The sequence below is a fragment of the Ictalurus punctatus genome, chromosome 4, assembly GCF_001660625.3.
Source record: "Ictalurus punctatus breed USDA103 chromosome 4, Coco_2.0, whole genome shotgun sequence".
NCBI classification, from domain to species: domain Eukaryota; kingdom Metazoa; phylum Chordata; class Actinopteri; order Siluriformes; family Ictaluridae; genus Ictalurus; species Ictalurus punctatus.
This window is the reverse complement of record NC_071284.1, coordinates 18,351,689-18,377,840: the sequence shown is the minus strand read 5'-3', so window position 1 is coordinate 18,377,840 and position 26,152 is coordinate 18,351,689. Positions and strand designations below refer to the sequence as shown.

Here is a 26,152-nt window from a genome sequence, read left to right as displayed (position 1 = left end):
CAGAATTTGGCGATAATAGACATGCATACAAGTGCTTCCGATGTACATCTGTTTAAAAACTTTCCAAATTGGTCTAAGCTACATGTAACATGCACCATATTGGCGGACCTGAAGTGGCCGCTGCATGCTACCATGCTGCCATCTTGGCTATAGATGTAATGAGAAGATGCTTATATCCAGGACAACAGGTTCACTCAAAGTACCAGCTTTTTTCAGTCTGGCAATATAGATGGGAAATAGCCCAACTAGTAAAATATGTAATTTTTTTTCTAAAAATAACGTTACCTAAAGTAAGTAAGAATAAATTACTTACTTATCAGAAATGATATCCTCCACTGGATCAAGTCGCTCTTTAAAATGCAACCATTCATGATGGGAGACGCTCTCTTCTTTGAGGAAAAGGTGACCTTTTCTACACTTTCCAGGACCATCTGGCGAGCTTCCTCACTTGTCTAGCATGCCATCATCTAAGAGCGATGAAAGGTCAATGGCTCCGATGAAGCTTGGTGGATGTGTCTAGATCAGCGCTAACTGTATCTATCATTAGTTTCATGCACGTTACATAATCAGAAAATATTTGTATTGGACTTGAACTGGTTAATTTAAAAGAAGACATATCAAGGTTTCTATAGACATATTTCTCATGTCTGTGTGACAGTTATTCACTTTGGTTTTTGAGTTTCGGTTCATTTTTGTGACGGAGATGGATGCAGAGGAAAGTGCATCCTGTTTGTCTTCTGTATTTTATAAAAAACACAGTATTGTTTTTTATTGTGAGTAGACACAAATAAAAGTAGACCCTTTATAATGTTGATGTTTGACCCTTTACAGTTAGAGAATGTGTTCCTGTTTTCTGTATGACCATAACTGACAGAGTATTTTAACTCGTTCCTGTTCCTATTAGAAAAAAAAAAAAATCCAAGTGATCCCGCCTGCACCTGCATGGACCTGTAAGGGTTAACAGAAAAATGTATTCAGATCAGAACAAAAATATAGCTTATATAAGTGCTGGACAAGTCGTCATTTTTGGTTCAGATTGTTGAAAAAAACTAATTTTGAGAAAATGGCTGTTAAAGATATTGATTGCAGAATTTCATATTTACTGATTAGAAATAACACTTTTGTAACAGTAACTCATTCATCATTTCCCACAAAGCTCTACTACTCAACTGATGATATATAAACTGTATGTGACTTCTTTGTGAGACTTGATGAGAAGGCAGATAGGAGAGATATTCCCATCGTTATTCATCTCATGTATTTTAATGCTCGTTTTCTCTTTCTTGCAAACAGAGGCTTTTTTATGTACTTTCCATACTTATTCAGGCTATGATCAGCTGCTTATGTCTTTTTTTTTTTCTTTCCCTTTTTACTGTATTGATGTCTCTGTTGTAAGCTAGTGGACACCTCACGCGATGCATTTTGATGAATCACATCACCAGAAATGAACTTTAAACTTCCTTAGACAATCAAATTCTGTCTCCTTGTTTAGGTTGGCCTTTTAGAGCTCACAATTGGTGAGCTCTAAAAAGGAAATGACCAGCTATCATGATGCTAGAGGGAATGTGTTTTCCAACGATACCAAACACTCGCTGATTTAAAGAGTGATCACAAAGCTATATATACACTTTTTTATGCTATCAGTGTTAAATAAGACATGTTATAGCAGCCAAATATACCAAAATCTGTAAATTAATATTTTAACCTTCATAAACCAATGGCAATACAAATGTAACAAAAAAAAAAAACACTATTACATCTTGCCATTGCCATTTAATATTTTTATTTCATGTAATCAACACCTCAACTAGTTTCCTTTAAAAAAAAATGTTTTAAAGATAAAAAAGGATATAGAGGTATATGTAGAACCTTTATTATATTATGTTTTGTTATTGTATCACACTATATTGTGTCCTCCAGTTCAAGTTAACATTTAAATTATTCGATGCTCCTCGCCACAATTGAGAGAGGCTGAGAGAGAGAGTACAGAGTAGAGTTACATTTAGCATTAATTAAGTTACATTTAATTTGCATTAATTAGCATTAATTAACATGCTAATTAATTTGCATTAATTAAGTTACATTTTGACATTAATGGCTGTGTTGTTGAGTTATTTTGAGGGGACAGCAAATTTACACTGTTACACAAGCTGTACACTCACTACTTTACATTGTGGTAAAGTGTCATTTCTTCACTGTCGTCACATGAAAAGATATAATCAAATATTTACAAAAATGAGTAGTGTACTCACTTTTGTGAGATACTATATATGATTCTTGTTAATCATTCTTATAACATTTACTGAAGTTATTCCGTCAAAGGAGTGAGTGAGTGATTTTCTCTTTGTCTTTTGTTGTTTGATTAACATTAATGACACACAGCAGCAGGTTAGATAGCATGTCAGTGTATGATATGATCTGCCCTTAGACATTTCACACCTTGTTTTCCTGCTCTGCATCAACGGATGTTAGTGTTTCAGTTTCAACACCTTTACTGGTTAAAATAAATAAATAAATAAATAAATAAATCAATACAAATATCAGTGTTTACCAATTTTTCCCCTCACACTGACTGAGCTAGCGCTTGGCAGAACTGAGAGCTGTTAATCAAGAAGACACGAGTATTTCCACCTATTTTCCTGTAAACCCTGTCTGATTGACCTTGCCTCCGTTCTCTGAAGATATAAAATGTCAACACCGCTGTCTTCTTTTACTGACGTTCAGTTCCATAGTATCAAATCACTCCAAGTGGATTATCATTCGGGGCAAAATTCTTCAGGGTTACAGCCTCTAATGCCCAGGCCAGGTTATGCCCTTGGTATTGACACACCTCCCAACTGTGTGTTTTTCCCAACTGTTTACATTCGCTTAAGACGTAACCGACTGTGTTTACATGAATACTCGGCCAGACCTGCTTTTTGACATGATGTGTGTGCATTTATTTGACCATCCAAGGGTAATAAGCCACTAAAGAGAATTCAATTCAGTACTCACATGATGAGGGGGCCTTCTGTGAGCACGCTTCAAGTGTGTGTGCACAAGCCTCCTGGACAGGCAGGGAGACATTCATTATCATTTCCTGTTATCTTAATTTTATGTTGTTATTTATTTTATATCTTTCTTTTCATGTTACACATGATGCAGACTTGACTGTACTCTGAAAAAGTTCAGAGTCCAAATTGCCAGAGTCCACGTAAAGTTCGAGTACAAATTTACCTGAATGCATGACAGGTCCAAGTCAGGGATTGAGTACCCCAACTCTAACTTCTTATGTACATTTTGTTTAAGAACCATTCAGTAATCAATCATGGGATGTGCATCAAGTTTGTGTTGTTTAGACACATTGTTTAAAAAGAGATTTGGAAATGAGAAATTTAGAAGATAATTTGGGGAAGCATCGACAAATGAGGACATTTTATTTAGCAGATGCTCTTAAACTGGATTATAAAAAGTTCTTTAACTTCATGCACAAGGCTGCAGTGGACTGCTTTTATGTTTTCCAGCTGCTGGCTTTGTGACAAACATTAGAAACCATGCACCTTCTCCTTACCTCAAGTCTGTCTGACATGACATCCTAGCTGCTGTGCTGTTCAGTGCAATGCAAATGTGTCAATCACTCAGTTAAATTCATACCCCAGCCCGAAGTGAAATCCTCAATTCAAGTCTGCTTTGAAGAGCTTATGTAAATCAGACAGCAAAAAATAAAGACATGTGCTAGCATCTCACATTCAAGAGGTTATATTTGATCTGTGTTTGCATGGGCTTAGAATTGTTTTGAACATGGGTGTCACATAGGCTTAGTGGTTAGCACGTTCGCCTCACACCTCCAGGGTCTGGGGTCCGAGTCCCGCTGGGGCCATGTGTGTGCAGAGTTTGCATGTTCTCCCCGTGCTGCAGGGGTTTCCTCCGGGTACTCCGGTTTCCTCCCCCAGTCCAAAGACATGCATGGTAGGCTGATTGGCGTGTCTAAAGTGTCCGTAGTGTATGAATGGGTGTGTGAGTGTGTATGTGATAGTTCCCTGCAATGGACTGGCACCCTGTCCAGGGTGTATCCTACCTTGTACCTGATGCTCCCTCCTAGGATAGGCTCCAGGTTCCCCATGAACCTGAAAAGGAGTAAGCGGTAGAAGATGGATGGATGCGCGTCACATATGGAGTAGAAGACGGAAGCAATTGCAGGTGCGGCAGTTTAATAATTTAAGTCCAAGGGATCAGGAAGAAATCAATAATCAAAAACAGGCAGAGGTCAGGCGATGAGGTAAACAGTCAAAACAAGGCAAGGTAAAAAGATGAGGTCAAAAACAAGAATAAACAAACAAAGTATCAAGGCTTAGTAACTGCACAGACTTAAGTGTCTCTTAAGTAGTGTGGTGGCATTGATATTATAATTGGGAACAGGTGTGTCTGATTAGTTCTCAAGAGAAGGTGATGCAACAGTGTGTAGCATTGGGAGTTGTAGTTGTCGGCCATGTTTTGTAGTTCATGGTGTATTCTGGGAAATGGAGTCACTGGTTTGCCGTGACATGACAATGGGGGTGGGTTGAAATGAAGTGTGAATGGGTATGCTTCCTGATATTTATTTTTTAAATTCAGTAAAAATAAATACATTGAAAAATTCAGCTTTGTTATATCTGCAGTGCCATTACATAATTTCCCTCTGCTTATCTATATTTCTATCCATCTACCCATCCCATCCATCCATCTATCTGTCTAATCTCTCTGTCTATCTATCTATTGTCCAAAAGCATTTATGATTAAGTGATTATTTCATTAAAACAAATTCCACAGGGCATGATAACAGTCCAAATGAATGCACTGTAACTGATTAAAACACATAATTTATTGTGATATTTTAACATGCTACTGTAGTGCACTGTGGAAAAACCTTGTTGTTTATAATAATGGGAACTATTAAAATATAATTTAGCTAACATAACACAAGGCGTTTTTTTGCTAACTTATTATACTGATACCTATGGTGAAATTGCAATGAATTAGCTAGCTAGCTACGATATAGGTGGAGTGTCATTAGCTAGATTACATCATATTATGAACACTTAACTAACCCCTAAAATGCCAACCCCACACTATCCTTTAAAAAAAAAAAAAAATCTTACTTTGTCACTTACACCTCTACTCTGCACACTTTTGCTTTTCTAGAACTCAATTAAAAAATCTAGTATGGTAGCACTACTTGTATGGTCTCTGCTTGATATATTGCTTTGCTTGTATTTCCTCATTTGTAAGTCACTTTGGATAAAAAATTCTGCTAAATGAATAAATGTCCCTCTCTGACCAGCAATGCAAAATAATCTGCTGGGCAGTGCTTCTCTTCATCTTCAAAGCTATCTGTGCTATCCTAGTCAAACAAGAGGCAATAGTTGGGGAATACCAACTTGTGCAACGGAGGGGGGCTTTTAGTATTTTTATCCGATTTATAATTTCAAACTAACAATCGATTCAGAACACCAATAATGTTACAAAATGACATTATATATATATATATTTCAGTTGGGGAGGGGTGTCTGTAACAATCTGTGTAAATTTATTTAAGACATGCTAGTTGTAAAAGTTAGTGCTAAAATACAATTTATTTATGTTTGCCATTATAATTACCCCGATGTGATATAAGCGTGATATATGCATTAAAATTTGTCACAGAAGCAAGAATTAAATAATGTTATATGTTTATATTATGTTATTCATTTATTTATTATGTTTATATACAGGCTTGGGGAGTAACAGAATACATGTAACAGCATTATGTAATCAGGATACAAAAAAACTGGTAACTCTAATTGTAGGGATAAAGCAAATAACAGCTGCTACAGCTACAGCTTCTCTAACCTTGCACATTGTTTTGCAGACAGATTAAACAGCGACAGAGATGTAGTTTAATCTGATGTCTCAAATCTTTCATACAAAATTTAGATGTCATGTCAGACATTACGCCAGTGAAACCTTGATGCGAAACACCATGAGACTCACGAATTAAAAATGGGACTCTAGTTTTTGGAACGCATAGAAGACCTACTTGATGAAACCAGATGCCATCAGAGTCTGGGACCGCTCCTTGAGCCTGCCAGAACTCAGCATCTTCTGGTGATGCATGAGATTGCATCAATGAAAAATCTACCCATGGTAGAAGAACACTGTTGTAAAAATGTACAACAGACACTAAGAAAGGGCAAGAGTTTTGTGACTGCGCAGCCAATGTCACATGTCGGTCAGCTAAAGCATTCCCCTTACTTACTACAGTGCTACCTACAGAAGCGCCTTGGTGTTGACAATGGCAAGGGAATGAGGAAGTGAACAGGCAGCAATAAGATTCTCCACTAATGTGGAACGTGAAATGTGTTTCCCATCTGCAGACCTGAAACCACATTGTTGCCAAATCCGTCCAAAATCATGTGCTACGCCAAAGGCGTAACGAGAATCACTGAAAATTGTCACTCTCTGTCCTTCATGTAAAATGCAGGCACGGGTGAGAGCAAATAATTCTGCGGCCTGTGCTGAATTAAAGGGCAAAGAGTGCGCTTCGAGTACCACATCCGATAATGTGCAGACAGAATAACCACACAGAAAAACACCATCAGCCGGTTTTGAACATGAGCCATCTACAAAAACATACTCACTTTAGGTGAGAGGAATATAAGATAAATCACTTCTTATACTACACGGAGTTACGATTTCTGTTAAACAATCATGATCATTTTTTACAGGCTCAGTGTCATCCTGTGAATTTAGAAGCCGATGAAGAGCAGGTGCGATGGTATCCTGTCCTGTTGAACACTTTATGGTTAAATTAGCAGTAGAACAAAGAATTGTTTCATAACCACTTCTACGTTGAGCGGCCATGTGTTGTGTTTCAATGTTTGAGAGAACTTGTTTTACCTGATGTGTGGTGTGTAAAACCAAAGGATGAGACAATACCAATCGTTCTGCATGTGTGACGAGAAGAGCGCTGGCAGCCACTGCACGCAGACACGAGGGGAGTCCAGCAGCCACGGTGTCCAATGTTTTAGAGAGATAGGCACGGGGCGGAAACTACCCCCATATTCTTGTGCCAAAACACCAGAAGCCACACCTGTGTTCATAGGTGTAGAGATGAAATGTTTGTTGTAATCAGGCAGTCCTAGTGCGGGAGCAGAACACAATGCTGTTTTGAGATGTTCGAAGGCCACCACAGTTTCTGGTGTATGTGTAACAAGAGACAATAGTGGATCAGAATGTTCCACTATGGCCCTAAGCTGCTTATCATAATAAGAGCAGTCAGGAATCCACTGTCTACAATAGTTAATGAGACCTAAAAATCTAGAACTGCTTGTTTGGTGGCAGGTAGCTGCAAGGTTTTGACCACAGTTATACGATCATCAGAGAGCCGTTGTTGTCCTTTGGAAAGACGGAAGCCTAGATACTTGACTTCAGTTTTACAGAGCTGTAGTTTGGTTCTGGACACCTTGAAACCCTTCACAGCCAAGTGCTGTAAGAGATGACAGGTTGCAGTCCAGCAGCCCTCTTCTGTTTCTGATATGATGAGTAGGTCTTCTGCTTACTGCAGGACACGGGAATCATCAGCTACCTGTAATTCTTGTAATGAGTCTCTGACCACTCGTGAGAACACAGCTAGTGATGTAGCCTTGTGGAAGACGAGAGCAATGTCAGCTGGCGTCCCCGATGCGTGAAAGCAATCAGCGGCTGCGTCTCCTCTGCCACGGAAACACACAAAAAAAATGCAGAACACAGATCCACCACGCTGAACCATGCATGGTGTGATGGGATTAGGGTTATGATAGTGGGTATATCAGGTACAACGGGTAAGACTAGAATTACGACCTCATTAATTTTTCTGAGATCTTGTGTGAATCTCCACGTGCCGTCAGGTTTTGGAACAGGATTAACAGTTGTATTGTAAGGACTTACACAGGGTTTTAATACGCCTTGTTGGAGTAATGAATTTTCAATAACATCAATACCACAGGCTTTAGATTCAGAGAGTGGATATTGTTTTACATAAACAGGATTAGAATGTTTCAACTTAACGTGATAAGGTACACAGCACACAGACAGACCTGGTCCTTGTGGTCATCCCAAAGAGAATTTGGCAGGCTACTCAACCTCGGATCTGGTGACTCAGAATGAGAAAACAGAGAGAGTGAAATACATTGAACAGCTGATTTTGGGTGGTTAACTGCGGTTTCAGAAAGCAGAGGTGTAGAAACTACTAATTTAGAGCCAGAGAAAGTGAGAGTAAATGCAATTTACTCATGAGGTCTCTGCCTAAGAGATTGAAAGGACACTCTGGCACATTAACAAATTAATGTTGGAAAAGTAATTCCTGATCCAAAAATGGATGTACAACAACAGTGGTGTTACATACTGCTCATACTGCAATTTCATAATTTGTGACGAATCAAAGGCTATGTTAAACTGCATAGGTCCACTCTGCAAAAAAGCGACCACGTCCTCTTCCGCTTCCTCTATTTCAGTACAATGTATCTTAAGCGCCTGCTGCATGTGAGGTGGGCAGCAGGATAAGAACATATTTACAAATGGAATGTTAGCATTTAAAGGATTATAATTCATGAGTGCAACATGTCTCCATTATGTAGTGAAGCATTCTAAGAATTTAGGGACGGTTTCACCCTTTCCCATAGTTAAAGCAGTTACTTGAGTTAAATCCTGTGCAGCTGAGCTCAGTTTAGTTAATACCGCAGCAAATCATTCTTAAATTTTTTGACGTTTTCCTCATCAGCCCAATAGAGAGTCATTACAGTTTTCTTCTTTACCTTTAGCTTGCCATGCCATGGCAACATTAGTTGGCTTTAACAGCTCAGACAGCGGTAGAGGAAGAGCGGACATTGAAGAAGGACCCAAAGGAGGGTCAGGTCCGATGCCTCCGTCATACTTAATATCAGTAGATGAAACGGAGTTACAGTCTGTGTTCTCACGAGAGCATATAGCGTCAGCAGCGATAACAGCAGGAGGAGGAGAGAGAGATTTTTTCTTCCTGGTTGTGGGTGTGGCTTTTGAAGCGCGAGCTTCTGTGTGTGTGTGTGTGTGTGTGTGTTCTACTCGCACGGGTGCAGAAGTGTGCCGGAGAAACATGGGGGGGGGGGGGGTGCTTTCAGTTTTTGTGGAGGTGTGTGCTGTGTTTTTTTCATTAACAATAAACACCTTAGATAATTTAGTTTTAACATCATAATGCTTGTGCCAATCTAGATCTCCTTCACCGTCATAAATCATCCATTTAATCTGTGCTAGAACGTGAGGTTCAAAAGAGCCGTGACGAGATATAATTTGTAATTGGGGAGAACACGCCATTGACCATCCATTCAAACAATCAAGATACGGAACAGTATATAAACCCCCAGAAACGGCTTCTACCCAATCGTGAGGAATCATTCCCGGTGACGGGGGAGCAGGGGTAGAGGAATACCCTCCCATGCCTGGAAAAACACTTAACACCACACTTACAAACAACAAAAAAAAAACACTACCTGGCAAACCACAAAAGTGCAAACGAAAAAAATATATATATTTCTATATTAAGGCAGTGGTGACGTTGCAGAGGAGCTCACAGAGTACAGATTATCCTAAACCTAGACAATCACTCCCATTTTAAAGGTTCGGAAATTCACCATACCAGGGAAGCGAACAAAATAAATGACCACTTATCTTGATTTGGAGAATCCCACTTCTGACATCATTTGTAGGGATAAAGCAAATAACAGCTTCTATTATCCCATTTTCCTCCGTCAGCCTTTTCAGCCTCTTGGTTCATTTACTCAACAGAAAAACTAGCGCATGTGGTTTATCATTGAGTGTATTCAGGCCAGGAGAGTCTAAATGAACACACTGGCAACTGGCGGTGTGAGACGTGCTTGGAAGGCTGGAGTGCGTGAGTGTGCATGAGCCAGAGTCTGTGAGCGCTCGGCGAGCGCACGCTCTTCGATTGTGGATGACTGTTACCTTGTTTACTATGGACACGTGCGTTTGCTGTGATTCTGTTCTGTCTCCTCCCTATGTTGTTATTGGTTGGTGTTCGAGGGTGTGTCTACAATGGTTTCAGCTGTCTGTATGTACCCATGATTATGATGATGATTTAAACCCATCGGGTCTCTGTGCAAGTTGTGCAGTATTAAGTTTACCATTGTTTGAAGCGGTTGGTTTCTCATTTTCCTGTTCATGACCTTGTTTTTGCGTTAATAAAGTCTTTGATCCGCACTTGCTTCTGCCTCCATTACCGTTCCGTGACAACAGACAGCTGCTTAATTATAATTCTGGTTCTATCTTGCCAGTCATGTCTCACATGAGCATCCTCCTTAATTAACACAAATTGTTCTCTGAAATGCTTTTGTTTGGGTGACCATATGTGCTCTTTTTCCCAGACATGTCCTCTTTTTCGGCCGGGATTTCTAAATTTGAGAAAATGGCTGGGATTCGGCTTTATTTTCATTATGATGTCCTTATGGTCTAATAATGCATAATGTGTGTGCGTATTTGCATTGCTTTAACCCCTCTCTGTAATTTCTCATTTATTTACATATGTGACCTTGAAGTAATCCAAAAATAATCAGATTACATTACTTTCATATTGTGATACTTGGATTACATTACTGATAATTTTTTTTTTATGAAGTAATTTGTAACTGTAAAGGAATACATATTTAAAGTAATCCTCCCAACCCTGTTTATGTTTCGAATGTGTTGCTTCTAGTAACCACTAACTAACTCTCTCTCTCTCTCTCTCTCTCTCTCTCTCTCTCTCTCTCTCTCACACACACACACACACACACACACACACACACGTCTTTATATTGTACTGTCTGATATTTGGACCTTACAGTGTTTACACATTCTACCCCTCAGTTTAACAATATTTCTTTGTTATATTGAAATTTCCTCTTTTAGCACTGTCTACAAGACAACACTAAATGTATGACGCTGACACTACACACACACAAAGTCAGCTTTGTTTCATATGCAGTGCCATTACATAATTTCCCTATCTATCTACCCATCCATCCATACATCCATCTTTCTAATCTCTCTGTTCTTTTTATTCATAGTAAGTTTACTTTCTCTCATACACACGTCTTGATTTTTATACCACAACAGAGGCTCTACTGGAATGTGGATAAATAATGATACCATTATTTGTTAAACCAAAATCCTTACCATAATAGTCTACTGTCTCCTATTATTTAGCACCATGTGAAGCATTCTCCTAAAAGACACTAGATGTTTTACTATTGGAGATTTATAATACGATTTTTTTAGACTGAGTACCGGGAGGAAACTCCTGTGTGAATTCTGAACTACAACTCCACATCACACAATTTCATTTACTTTCTTGATTGTGTTTAAGAAAATCATGATGGCATTATTCATTGGTTATGCTGATGTGATGTTATGGTGCCATACTTCATTCAATACCAATCATCATTCTTCCACACTTTCTCACAAACCATTCAATTTAACTTCTAATTATTCTCCAAAAAATATTGAAAACACACATATGAAGAAGGAAATTGGAAATAATCTCCAATCACTAGCACCCATGCTTACGACGCTCCACTCATTGTCCCTGGTTGACATCATTGTGCAGCAAGTTGAAGCACTGCTCCAGTAATATTTATTTCAGAATCAGTACTGAGAGAAAATCTGAAGGGAGAATGAAACAAAAAGACAGAGTTAGTTGAAACAATAGAGCCATGAATGCATACCAGAGAGAGATAGTTTGTATATAATGTAACCTTAGTTTTGACAGGTATAGGTCAAAGGTCAAAAAGATACACATTCTCACTCTCTATATCTAGATCAAAGGTCATGATCATAAAAATATTTATAGTTATGTTAAATCGGGATCACATACATTCGTGATACAAACGTTACCATACATGGTACGGCCATGTGTATTCCAGACACCCACACACGTTGCACACATGTTCTTTCTTTTCACATAGAATATGAAACTCTCTGAGGTATGTCATAAAAATATATATAGTTATGTTAAATCTGGATCACAATCGTTCTGCATGAGTCTGAATACATATCGAGTCAAAGTATTCTGAGCATCAACCAGCAACATGTCTTGTGAATTCAACCCCATTTTCTACAACTCTGATGCAACCCTGTATGATGATGATGATGATGATGATGATGATGATGTGACCAGTTTGGGTTTTGAAGACGGTGAAAACCTAGGAAAAAGAAATCTGATCTATCTGACAACGAACAATGAAGCCGACGGGTGTATAACCAACACTGTGCTAACCATCATACGTGCTGTTACGGGGGAACTGCTGGACAGAGTTATCCAACAAGATCTGAAGGACAACTGTCACGGCTGCGCGATCGATCACCCGAGTCAACTCCAACACACGTGTTTGATCGATCCTGAAGAGTACTATCTACACCTAAACACCTACAGATTGCTGAAAAAACTGTTTAAACCGTGGTTCAAATACACATTGGCAAGAGGTCTGAAACTGTGTGTAATCAAACACACTCCTTCCCTGGAAAAAATTCAAGGTATTGCTGAAGCCACCGTGTGTGAATGGCGAGACGAGCCTCACATCAAAACCGTGCTGAACAAGGTCAAAGAGAAAACCAAAGACGTTTTCAACGAGCAAGTGTGCGAAGACGTTGTAGATTACTGGACCTTTCACTCATCTCTGGAACCTGCTGAACCGTCGCATACATGGGAAACTTCAAAACAAGCCACGTCTATTCTGACTGCGAGAAAAGCCTGAAGCCGATTAAAACAAAAATGCTGAAGACATTCGTAAATAGCGTGTGTCCTTAACACATCGGTGTGTATCAAATTTTTTATATGTATTGCTGAAACATTTGAATGTAAAACTAAACATGTATCTAAACTGCGTGTGATATAAATTGTTTAGAATGGAAAATGTTACTTTGATTGAATATGTAATACCTAGCTCACGTGTTCTGAGATAAATGCTTAATCTACACTGGTGTTTGATCATTCTTGCCTTGACACTCGAAATGACTGAACGATTGATGAAGAATATATATTATACACCGTCAGAACCTGGTTCGTACGGTGGTGTTGAGAGTTTGCAAAGAGCTATTGTTGAGAAAATAGGTAAAACAGCTAATGATACTGAAATAAAAAACTGGTTAGCAGAGCAGGATGCATACAGTCTACATAAACCAGTATCTACAAAGTTTAAAAGAAACAAGGTTTTTGTGAAGAACATCGATGAACAATGGCAAGCTGATTTAGTCGATATGAGCAACTTGTCAGAGAGTAACGACAATGCGAAATTTATGATCACATGTATAGATATTTTATCCAAATATGCCTGGGTACGTGTGTTACGAAACAAGACCGGACTCGAAGTAACTAAAGCTTTTGATTCCATTCTAAATGAAGGTAGAGTCCCCAAAAAACTACAAACTGATCAAGGGAAGGAGTTTTTTAACAAAAATTTTCAAACATTAATGAAAAAATATGACATTATTCACTTTGCTACGGGTACAGGGCAAAAAGCATCGGTGTGTGAAAGGTTCAACAGAACGCTAAAGACCAGGATGTGGAGATATTTTACCGGTTTTAACACGAGAAAATACATTGACATAGTTCAGGATTTAATTCAAGCGTACAATCACAATTACCATTCCAGCATCAAAATGAAACCCGCCGAGGTCAACGAAGCCAATTCCTTCAGAGTATTTAAAACCCAATACAGACTGTTCTCACCTAAATTAAAGAAATTAAATTTAAAGTTTAAAGTCGGTGATATCTTTGAATTTCTCGTTTAAAAAGACAGTTTGAGAAAGGATACGAGCAAAACTTTACGGATGAATATTTTACAATCTCCGAACGGATACAGAGAGATCCCCCAGTATATAAATTACAAGACTATGATGGCGAAAAAATTGAGGGAACATTTTATGAACCCGAGTTACAAAACATCATTATCGGGAAGGACAAGACGTTTAAAATTGAGAAAATCTTGTCTGAAAAGACCCGAAACCAGAAAATAGTCTGCCTGGTGAAATGGGTGGGTTGGCCCGATAAATTTAATTCCTGGGTTCCGGTCGAAGACGTAGTTAACACAACAAAAGGATCACCGTGAACAAAACTGAAAACTATATTCATTAAACCATGGAAGAGTGTGGATTCTTTGTGACCCTTCCAAGCAACGCGTCTTTGGATATTTACCCTAATAATAAGATCGCGCACTACACTACTAAATTCGCCAAACCAATCGATTTGAACGGAATATGGGAAGTCTCGCTCGCAGAGGTTCAATATATCCAGAGTTGGTACTCGTTAACGGAGGAAGACAGTATGTGTCATATTATTCAGAGCGATGGAAAGAGAACACAAAACAGTAACTTTAATATCACTCCAGGATATTATAAAAATATCGATGAAGTGGTTAGTGAAATCAACAACAACATAAAGAAATTGGAGCTCGGAATAGAGCTATTCTATAACCCTATGAAAAATAAAATACGCATCGTATCCCAAAAACATTTTGCGATCAAAGCTAATGGAAAATTAGCATATATGCTCGGTATGAACCCCGGTGTTCCGATAACGGCCCGAGAACCAGACGCGCCTAACCCGGCTGATATTCACGCAGGCTTTTATACGATGTATGTATATACAGACGTTATCGAGTATCAACGAGTTGGTGACAGTTTTGCCCCGTTACTGAGATGCGTACATATAACGGGTGAAAACAACAAAGTCGTCACAATTACTTATGATAAGCTGCATTACGTACCTCTCACCAAGAACCACATTACCGACATAGTAATCGAAGTCAAAACGGATCAGAACAAGCCTATACCTTTTATTTACGGGAAATTTATTGCTAAACTACACTTTAGACCCGCTAAACATTCGTTCCGTATGTAAAATGATGGATAGGGGCTACGTTCATCCGCAGACCTACGTGGATTATTATGTCCACCAGGCTGGAAATGGTCTTCCAGGGTTTCAAGGCGCCCCCACCATGTATGGGTCGGGGCTAGGAGGACTGTTCAAGGGTCTTTTTAGAATGGCGGTTCCGTTCCTCAAAAGGGGTTTTGCTATTGCAAAACCTCATTTAAAAACAGCGGCTAAAGGGTTCGTAAGCGACATAGTGAGCAATATTATGAGCAAGACACAAGCTCAGAATCAAGACGGATCGGGGCTTGCGTTGATTGCGCGTAAAAAATCTAAAAGGCTCCCAGGGCGTCGACATGTGGTTCCTAATAAAAGACGTAAGGTTACTAAAATCAAAACCAGTGTGAAAAAGACCGAGCAGAGAGGCAACAGGCAACCTTACATCTCTCACAAGAGAAATCGGCTGAACATTTTCTAACATCATGGCGTTCTTACACAGTCTATCCTCAGAGAGTACCAAGACAGAATTGGATATTTTCACATTACCTTTTACCCCAACGAGTATCGAAAAGTACACTTATGTCGAAATACCTCCACTTTCCGCTCTTACAGACAACGGGCCCCTGGAGTTCTACGTGGCTGGAAACGGGGAGGATTACCTCGACTTGAACAACACTTTTTTACATCTGACCTGTAAAATCGTGAATGCCGATGGTTCCAATATAGCTAACGATGCAAAAGTTGGGGTCGTTAACTACCCCGTAGCCTCACTTTTTTCACAAGTGGATGTCATGCTCGGGGATCGTCTTATTTCTCAATCTAGCAGTACATACCCATACCGTGCTACCTTTGAAAGTCTTATCAACTATGGAAAAGATACACTGGAAACACAATTTTGCACCGGGCTATTCTACAAAGACACAGCTGGGCATATGGACGCCCCAGACCCGGACGGATGAAACGAAGGTCTCAAAAAAAGGGCCAGTTTCAGTGCTGAAAGCAACACCTTCGACCTGATTGGACACATTCACTCGGATATATTTTTTCAGGATAAACTTTTACTGAACGGGATCGATTTGAGGATTAAAATGGTCTGCAGCAAAGCTGAATTCTGCTTGATGAAGGAAGGAAATGCAAATTTCAATCTGAAAATACTCAACGCTTCTCTTTTTGTGAAGAAAGTAACTGTCTCACCGTCTGTAAAAATTGGTCACGGACAAGCACTTCTCAGCGCCACAGCCAAGTATCCGATCGAAAGAGTCTGTTTGAAGACCTTCAGTCTAGCTGCAGGGAGCCGCATTTGTTCACAAGAGAACCTTTTCCTCGGCCCCTTACCTAAAACCATTATCTTTGGGATGGTAGACAACGATGCCTTCAGCGGGTCGTACAATAAAAACCCTTTTAATTTTAAACATTACGATGCAGAGTTTATCGCGCTGTACGTAGATGGTACGCAATATCCTGCAAAGCCATTTCAGCCTGTTTTTCAGTCCGGTAACGTGGTCCGTGAATTCCATTCTTTAATTTTAGCATCAGGAAAGCAGCTGAAAGATCAGGCTTTGTTTGCTGCGGGCAACACTGTGTGTTTTTTATGTGTCACAAAGCTAAATTTAACCGTATTATGTCTATGTATAGCAAAGATTTAAATAGAAAAGATAATACTGTTGTGTCATTTGTTAAAAAAATGTACCCTGGAGTAAATAAAAAGCATTCAATTACATGTGTACAATGTGTTAACTCTCTAGATATGTTTCATTTGCATATGTAGTGGAATGTTAAATGACGATGCTTCACGAGAAAAGTATTAAACAAAAGTTATTTTATTGAAATAAAGGGGTAACATAACATAACATTCTTTGTCCCTCGTCATTTCAAAAACCAAACCAGTCAGAACGGTTAAAAACGGGGGATTTGAAAACTGGTTCGGAATCATAGTCTTTACTTTTAGGTGGGGAAACAAGATGAGAGATATCTTTAAATCTTTTTATGTCAGATATTTTGCGTCGAACACCGCCATTAGGTATTGCTGAAAAGGGTATATTTAGGTTGGCTACTGTCTGTAAGAACTCTTTCCAACCTAAAGGCCTCCGTTCGTCGGATACTCGATGAGGGGCCGTGAGATTTTTAAGCAAATCCACCATGTGAGATCCTTTGATAGTGTTTCCTTTAAAAATAAATTCACCGCTATCGTTCCACGCAGCCCCGGCTTTTAAAAGTTTTTCCATAACGTACGAAGCGTTTCTTTTGTTTCTAGTAGAAATGTTAGCGAGGACCTCTTGCACGATCTCGTCTTTGGGTGCTTCCGTTTTGCTTTCCGATATTTTAGGTAGAGACAGGGTCAATTGAGCGGTTTCCTGCTCTCCTACTTTAACCAAGTTTAAAAAATTTTGCAGCACAGTTTCGCCTTATCGAAACTGAGTTTCGCCTTATCGTATTCGTTCAGATCAGTCCTCAATAAAATACCTCGTATTGCATCGTCCAAGTTGTTTTCAACAGTCTTTCTTAAGCTTTCCTTCTCTGCGGCGATGTTTCTAAGTTTATCGATCTGATGTTGAGGGACTAAATACATTTTCTCTGCAGTATCCATGTTAATTGTTGCAGGATGCGATTAAGCTGCTTAGAAAAGGAATGGCTACACTGAGTAAAGGCAGAAGAAATCCTCCGGATTGATTAATAACTTTCCTTTTTCTTTCTACGGACGCTCTTTTATCAACAAATAGTTTGATCCTTTTTTTTTGTTTTTTTAAAACCCGATACTGTTTTGTCGTCAGTGGTATGTTTCCCCTGAGCACGTTTAAAGCTAGTTCACATATGCTCAGGATGAGATCTGTGGGAGCATCACGTAATATATCCTTTCTCTTTCGGGATGGAGACCTGTGTAATGAATACAGCAACGGGAGCGTTTTTTTCAATTGCTCAGACATTTGTTGTCGATACTTTAAAGTTTTTTCTTCTTCTTCGGAACATACACAAAGGGCTTCTCCCCCGGAAACAACCCTGACCGGAGACGAAGTTCTTCTGGCATTTGTGCTTTCAGGTCAACAAATAAATACCCGTAAGGTCTAGAGACGGCATCGAGAAAGCATTCTAAACAATACTTGCTGTTACCTGGATACATTTGACGAGCCAGTATGCTGATCTGTAATTTATCTCTAGGGTTTTTAAAAAGAACCATGTAGTTGGTGTTCAGGTTGATTGTTCTACTGGTCTTGCCTTGAAAAAACAAGTTTTGAACGAGGTAGATGACGCTCAGATTTATGTGGTGTGTGTATTTTGTAAAAGCCTTTTCTACTTCGTCGTTTTTACTGGCGGATTCCATCAAGTCATCGATTACCAACAAGTTTTTTTTATTTGGAGGAAATAGTTCGTCTTCATAAAGAATCAGGGATTCCTTGAAGAAAATTTATTTTTATTCTGGTCAATAATTCATCGTACAGAGGCTGCCAACACGTATAACACCAGACAATGTTTTCCGGAACAACCGACATTGCCTCTTTACAGTTTTCCAACAGCATTTTGATAAAAAAAGATTTTCCACTATTACTCGGTCCACATACGATACATGAAAAGGGAAGTTGCATCCTAGCATCAAAAGCAGTCAAGTTCATATTTTCCTTTACAAAACACATCAACAGAAACTATATACACATATATACAAGAATAGTCTTAATATCCGTAAGGGAGAGTTGTAAAATCAGATAATAAAACACGCTTATCGTACACAACCCTGAACCTTTTCAACTGTGATTTGTTTCTCAAATGAAACCCCATTTTATCTCTCACGATTTGGTTATGCGTGGTTACGAGATGACCGGTATGAGCCGGATTTTTCACTCGCTCGTCCACCAGTACTGTTAGTGATTTCAAATTGACAATTTCAGAATTGATACAATTTAAAGTAATGCCTTTAGCTTTCATGGTTGTTTTTCCTTTTATGGTTTTGTAACCGTAGGTTTTAGGACCTGCGCTTACAAATTCCACGATTTGATCGCCATCATCTAGTTCGCTGGTAAAACCACCCAAGTAATCGCTTAAGGGCGGCATCCAGTCACCTTCCTTACTTTTAAAAATGACGCTATCGGTGTCTGTGTACAAACAACGCTGATCCAATCGATCCATCAAATTGTACAGCTCAAGTCTAGCGTACGCTGTAGTGAAAATGCAGATGAATACATTAGCGTTTAGCGGTTTAATCAATCTCTCGTCTGCGTAACGCCACTGCACCATCGTTACTTTCTCATTCAAAAAAGAGAACTGACTCACATTATAAATATCGGAGACCATGAAAGGTAAAAACTTGGCAGGATCGCGAATTAAGGTTGTGTTTGACCTGTCTGGTCTTTGACACATCTTACCTCACAACGAATTTAGTGCAAGTTTAGCCACGGATATTTTGGCAGGATTAACGGTGATAAATTTCGGATCCAACGTGATCCCTTTGTTCTCCTTATATTTGCGAATGTACTCACGTTTAGAGGATCCATCAGCGACCCAGGATGGATAACCTGAACTTTCCTGTTTGTTCTTGAGGAACTTTTTAATATATCTCGTAAAAAGCTTATCAGAACTTTTAGGAAAGTGCCACACTTCAAACACTTTTAGAATTTTGTAACCTTTTTCGACGGCTTTCTCAATTTCGACAGAAGCCCATGTTCCGGTAAGAGCTCTCTCCTGAGCCGTATGATTGCATTGTTTTAGCTGATGTTCGGCACACGTTCTACATAGAGGAAAGAGGAGTTTGCTTTTTACGCGGAATGGTAGAACAGGTGCCCACAGACCCCTAGGTGGTAATACCTTTGTTCTAATGATACCGAAGTAATATTTCAGAGGTCGAAAGTCACGATAAATGATGATGGGGTGATCGATCGGGTATGTCTTTGTCTTATTTACGAATGGGTATAGAGAGGTAAAGTCGAAATAATCGAGTCTCTCACTGGGTTGAGCTACATAAGGCAAATTCAACGCGTTTGTTCGACCGCCGTAAAGAGCATCTCGAGGGTTTAAATGCTCAGGAAAGTCAAAGTCTTTTAGAAAATTTAGCACGAGATTGTCGTTTTTCTTCATTTCATTCCACTCGTGTTCCCACATCAGAGTGACTTGCAAATTGAGAGTGTCTTGCAAATTCTTAATTCTCTCCATCTATTTTTGACGGATATCTCCGAAGGTTACGTTTGATTAGGTAAGAGGATGCGGGGTCATTGAGGGAAAACACTTTTCACAGCCGTGATAAAAACATCCAAGAAACTCAAAAACCTTACGGTTTTCCCCTTCCTCACAGTAACTATCTACGTAATAGGTACCGAACCTGACTTCACCTTCATTCAACGCGTGGCGAATGGGTAGGTTTTGCATTTTTGAAACGTATTCGAGCCATTGTATGGAAGGTGTTGAGTAAGATTTCTGAGTGGTGATGTAATTATCAAGCGGCAGAATAGCTAAAGTGTCTTTACGCAGGAAGTTGGTTCTAAAGATTTTCATGCACACAGATGCAATCGTTATGCATTTAAAAGGATCGACCTTTGTACTATCCAGAATTTCTTGTCTGAAAGCTATACAACCCTTTCTCAAAATTTCTACGTCGTTCACACAGTATTCCGCCATCTCTTTCTTGAAATCAAAGACTTTGTCAGTAACCGTTCTGTACCACTTAAAGAATTCTTTTCTATCCTTAGGCATCATGCCATCTACACCGTAAAACTTAGGGTCAGGATACGGCCCTACGTAATCCTGATGTTCTACGGTGTTCCAGAAATGGGAAAAATAGCCTTTCTTGCTTTCCGAAAAACCCATGGGTTTTGGGATGCTACTCAATTTCATGGGTAAGAACGATAGACTATCAATGTAGGACTGACGAAACGCGGTATCGATGAAGCACAAAATTTTACCGCCTTGCGCTATGATTTCGGGTGTGATTCCTTCTTTCACTAAATGGTTTAACAAAAGGTATGAATCGAACCCTCTAGCGTTATGAGCGATAAACTTGTAACCGCGGTATGTATTACACCGAAACTTTTTAAAGAAGGCACTGACGCAATCATCCCTTTCAGCCACCCACTCCTCTCCCTTAAAATCAATACAGCATATGAAATTAGCTACATGTGTTCCTGTTTCCTGCCTAGTCTCGAAATCGTAAAACACATAATCCGTATTATCGCTTTCTTTCCTAGCCCTCTGTATAAAACATCTATGCTCGATATCCTCATCGGGTTTTTGGCCACAGAGTATGCATTTCGAATGGGCACATACATGATTCTCACGATTAGAAGGTTTATCCCGTATCACACGATTACATTTACCGCAGTAGAATCCCGTTTCACACATAGAATATTCGCCTATGTGCGATTGAATCTATGCTTTATGCCTTTTGAAACAGTAATGTGAGCTACACAGTCTCTGACACTCTGGACATTTAGTAACATTCTTAGGGTGTTTGTAACAATCGGGGTCGTGACAAACGTTGCAGCTATAAGCGCATTTATGTTTCCATAAAACGTCAAACCCGGAATGGCAGAAATGACAAACATGACTCGTTCCTAAAAGTCCGGTGATACTTTTAACCCCATAATAGTGGTTGTCATGTAAAAACAAGTAAATTGTTTTTTCGTGGGGAGTCTTGCTAGTTTGAAAGAAAGAGTACCCGGCTTTGCTAGCAGAACAGTGTACGATTACAATTTTACAATTCAAATGTCTCTCAAATCTCGATACGTCAGCGAAGCTGACCGCGTTGTTTACCGATAATCCCACATCGTGTTGTAATTTTCTAGCGATTTGTTCGGTTTCAAAATCATTTTTTTCACGATTCAAAAGTTGGCTGACACACAAGGCGAAGCACATGTTGTCTCTGTTGTGAAAAATGTATAGATGCTGCATTTTCTTCTGCAGGGTTTCTGATTTGAATATATGGCCTATTTTCCTTCTAATTCCACCACACCGAGGTGGTCGGACGATTTGGACGACTATTTCAAGGGTGTTATCGGTAAAAATTTCACGTTTACTCTGAATCGCATTTTCGAGCATGGTCAGAAAAGAACATAAATCGATGACACCATTGTCTAATTGAACGCGTGATGAAACACTGATCGTATCACCTCTAATTTCAACGGTGACTACATCCTTGGCAGAAATTAAATTTAGCGATTTCAATCACACTGTTTAAAATCTCTAAAACATAATTATAAAAATCTGCAAAGCTGTCAACGTTCGCGATAGAAGAAAAATTCACTCTTCTCCTAATCTCAGTGTTGTTGAATCTTTCCCGATTAATTATTCTAATATGAGGATCTAATCCATCACCCTCTTGCTCTACTTGGATATCGGGCGAGTTTTCCATTTGAGAATCTTTGATATCGGGCGAGTGCATGTTTTCCATTTGGGAATCTTGGGTATCGGGCGAATGTGTGTTTTCCATTTGGGAATCTTGGGTATAAGGCGAGTGTATGTTTTCCAATTGAGAATCTAGGGTATCGGGCGAATGTGTGTTTTCCATTTGGGAATCTTGGGTATTAGGTGAGTGTATGTTTTCCATTGGACGGTTGTACTCATTATCGTTTCCCGAATTTTGTGCAATATTGGCAGGGTTTTCGATTAAGTTAACCAGACTGTCATTTATCCTCATAAGACTTTGATTAAGTTCATGTATCATATCATGAGAAGATAACGGTCTAGGTTCCTGAGCGTTTTCTGGAGTTGAGACGATATTCTGAATGGGAGATAATGACATATTTTCATTGATTTGATTCACCACGTCTATTAAACATGGATTTATCTGCATAGATTCTCTTTGTTCGATTAGGTTATTTTGTAGCTCTAACAGACATTGATTTAATTCGAAAAATATGTCGTGCGACATCACCGGCGTACTTGATACAGTTTGACTGGAATTTCGGCTGGGGTTTTCATTTTGAGTATTGCTCTGCTCTGACGATCTTAAATTTTCATTCAACTGATTGACTGCATCGATTAGATCAGGGTTTAATTGTACTGAATGACCGTGTTCATTTACGTTATTATGTAACTCTAGCAGACATTGATTTAATTCAGAAAATATATCGTTTGGTGTCACCGATGTGTTTGAGACGACGTAATTTGGACTCTGATTACGTCTCTCACTAACGACTTGGTGTGACGGAATTAAACTTTCGTTCAGCCGGTTGATCGCTTCAGTTAAACATGGGTTCAGGGGTGTGTACGAATCATGATATAACGGACCATTTGAAAAACTCTGGTTTCCGTCATAAAAGAAATCATGCGATAATGGAGAATTTTCTGTTCTTTTTTTTTTTAGTCTCTATATCCGAACTGCATTTCAGTCGTTTCTGCGCCATATCTATCATACAATTTTCTAATCAACTTTATGCACACTGAGAGACATCTATTCACATTTTCAAACATGCTGTACAGTAAAGGGATAAAATCTGTACCTCGACCAGATTCAAGTGTATAATCAATCTGTCCAAAGTTTTCCAATAAATCAGTCTTTGCTTCGAAGAATTCACGCCACACTGCACAGATCTGTTGTAGTTCGATGTCTTGTTGAATGTCGGTTTCCGAGATGATTTCCTCTTGGTCTTCTATTGCATCACTCGTATCTATAAGTCACAGAACATGTGAAAGAGCTTTTATTTATTTTTTTTTTGTGCTGGGTAAATAGAAGGTAAATATACAACAACTCACCTGAAATATCTCCGTCGTAAGCACTGTTAGTCACGTTTCCCTCAACTTCTGAATATGATACAAACAATGTTATATTCACGTATGAAAGACTTTTACAGCATGAAACATTCATAATTTTATGTTATGACTTACGTGTGTAGCTCAGATTCAAAAGGTCATGAGTGGTTGTTTCGGGAATCTCATCATCAGAAATAATCACCAAGCTGTCTATAAAACAGTAAAACATACTTTTAATAACTTAACATTTCCATTATAGATCACTACATAGATCTAAGAGACAAATTTTAATTACCTATACACTAGAATCAGATGAGCTTAACTCGGTCTTGCACTGTAATATAAATGTAATGAATATTTAAATTTTAGATAAAGTATCATACCAGATTACATAATGACCAGATAAGGATGATGATTTTTGTACTCAGAAAGATTAGTTCTAAGTTTATATCAATATCATTACCAATTGGATAATTACCTAAACATTGTATTTCAATTTATATTTAACTATTAATTGATTAAAATACATATTTTTACCTGCCGAGAAAACCATGGTGTCTGGAAGTAGTGAAGGATAGACTCTGGAAATTCTGTTGAACTTTGCCGATGTTCAAACTTTTCGAAGTGTTTGATTCTGGAAGTAGTGAAGGATAGACTATGGAAATTCGGTCGAACCTTTGCCGATGTTAAAACTTTCGAAGTGCTCGACTTTTATAAACAGGTTCGTATGCATGCTAGTGTGTGTGGGGTGTGTGTGTGTGCGCGGGAATGCATCAGAACGGGGTTTTACGGTGTTGACTTTTGACCTAGGCCTGACTCAAAGTGTTTCATATTCTATGTGAAAGGAAAAGATTGTGTGTCCCGGGACCGAGAACTTGAAAAGCAAAACGGTTCCTTTTTCTGCAACGAAAAAAAACCCGGCTGTACATCCGTTTGACATTACCCAATTTTGAATCTTTTCATGTTCTAACATTTTTTCTATTCTTCCCAAAAAAGGGTGAGCTTTTTTCGGCGCGTTAGGACAAACATCAGCCATGTTGTAAGCTCGCACACGTTGTTCTAAGTACAGAGTATTATAAAACCTAGAGGGATGCTCGACTTTTATAAACAGGTTCGTATGCATGCGTTTGTCTGTACGTGCACATGTGTGTTTGTGCGTGCGCGTGTCATATTTTTGTTTGGATGTGGAATACACATGGTACGGCCTACCATGTATGGTAACGTTTGTGTCAGGAATGGATGTGATCCAGATTTAACATAACTATACATATTTTTATGACCTACCTCAGAGTGTTAGAAAGAACATGTGTGCAACTTGTGTGGGTGGAAAACATATGGCCATACCAGGTATGGTAACGTTTGTGTCACGAATGGATGTTATCCAGATTTAACATAACTATATACATTTTTATGACCTACCTCAGAGAGTTTCATATTCTATGTGAAAAGAAAGAACATGTGTGCAACGTGTGTGGGTGTCTGGAATACACATGGCCGTACCATGTATGGTAACGTTTGTGTCACGAATGTATGTGGTCCCGATTTAACATAACTATAAATATTTTTATGATCATGACCTTTGATCTAGATATAGAGAGTGAGAATGTATATCCTTTTGACCTTTGACCTATACCTGTCAAAACTAAGGTTACATTATATACAAACTATCTCTCTCTCATACCTACTGGAGAGTGAAGATAGCTGTTTATTAAGGGTGTACTCACACTAGGTGATCTAGATCACCAGGCACACCATTTAGCCTTTGGCTCTTTGTTTTACTCAGCTCACAACTGGCAGTATACAGGTGAAAAAAGAGAAAATCAAAACACAACCTGAATGCTCCCTGGTTCAGTGTTTCGTGCTCGAAATTTTTGTCACTAAACCACACAGGGAATAAAAGACAGAGGATATATAATTATCACAATTATGAACAGGGGAACCCACTCAGTAATTAACCCTGCCCTTTGTCCTCCAATCTCTCTTTTCCTTCACTCAAACCTTGCCATTGTTGCCACAGTAGCAAAATGCAGAGATATGACTATGAGAGTCAGATACATTCTTCCTTCCTCAGAATCTCTTCTCTTTTTTTTTTTTTTTTTTTTTAGGTACCTACAGTTCACTCTGAGGTTGGGCAGCCGTAGTACCCTTAGTTCCTGTCCTGCCCCAGATCAGCCTGGGGAGGGATTGCTGCTCCATTACTCATCTGATAATGGCATCACCTGGAACCTGCTACAGCATTACTCTTACGAAGGCTTCCATGAACCCAGGTAACCACATCCCTTACAGCCTTTCCTACTACAATATTGTATTTTAGCTTTCATCCCTACATTCCTAATGTCAATAGAGCAAGTTTGTTTATGACAGCATCATTTCTGTGCAATTTCCTTGACTTTACTAAAATTTAGTTTTTTTAGTGTTGTTGGTTGTTAGATCCTCCTTTTAATGTCTAGGAGTATAACTGACATATATTTGTTTGTATAAAGTAAAATAAAGTAAATACGATTTTAATCAGGGAATTAGAAAACCACTACTATTGAGGTATGAGGTGTTGAAATGAAGAATGAGAATATGCCAAATGGGTTCTGCATTAAATATAAATGTTGCAAATAC

The 26,152-nt window shown here is 38.9% G+C and overlaps 1 protein-coding gene across 1 annotated transcript in view; it reads left to right on the top strand.

Annotated features, from left to right (window-relative positions):
* The window catches only part of reln (reelin), a 610,589-nt gene that overhangs the window by 305,584 nt on the left and 278,853 nt on the right, over positions 1-26,152 (top strand). Inside the window, exon 19 of the mRNA XM_053678020.1 lies at positions 25,648-25,809. Coding sequence (XP_053533995.1) covers positions 25,648-25,809 — 162 coding nt within the window. The remainder of the gene's footprint in view (positions 1-25,647; positions 25,810-26,152) is intronic.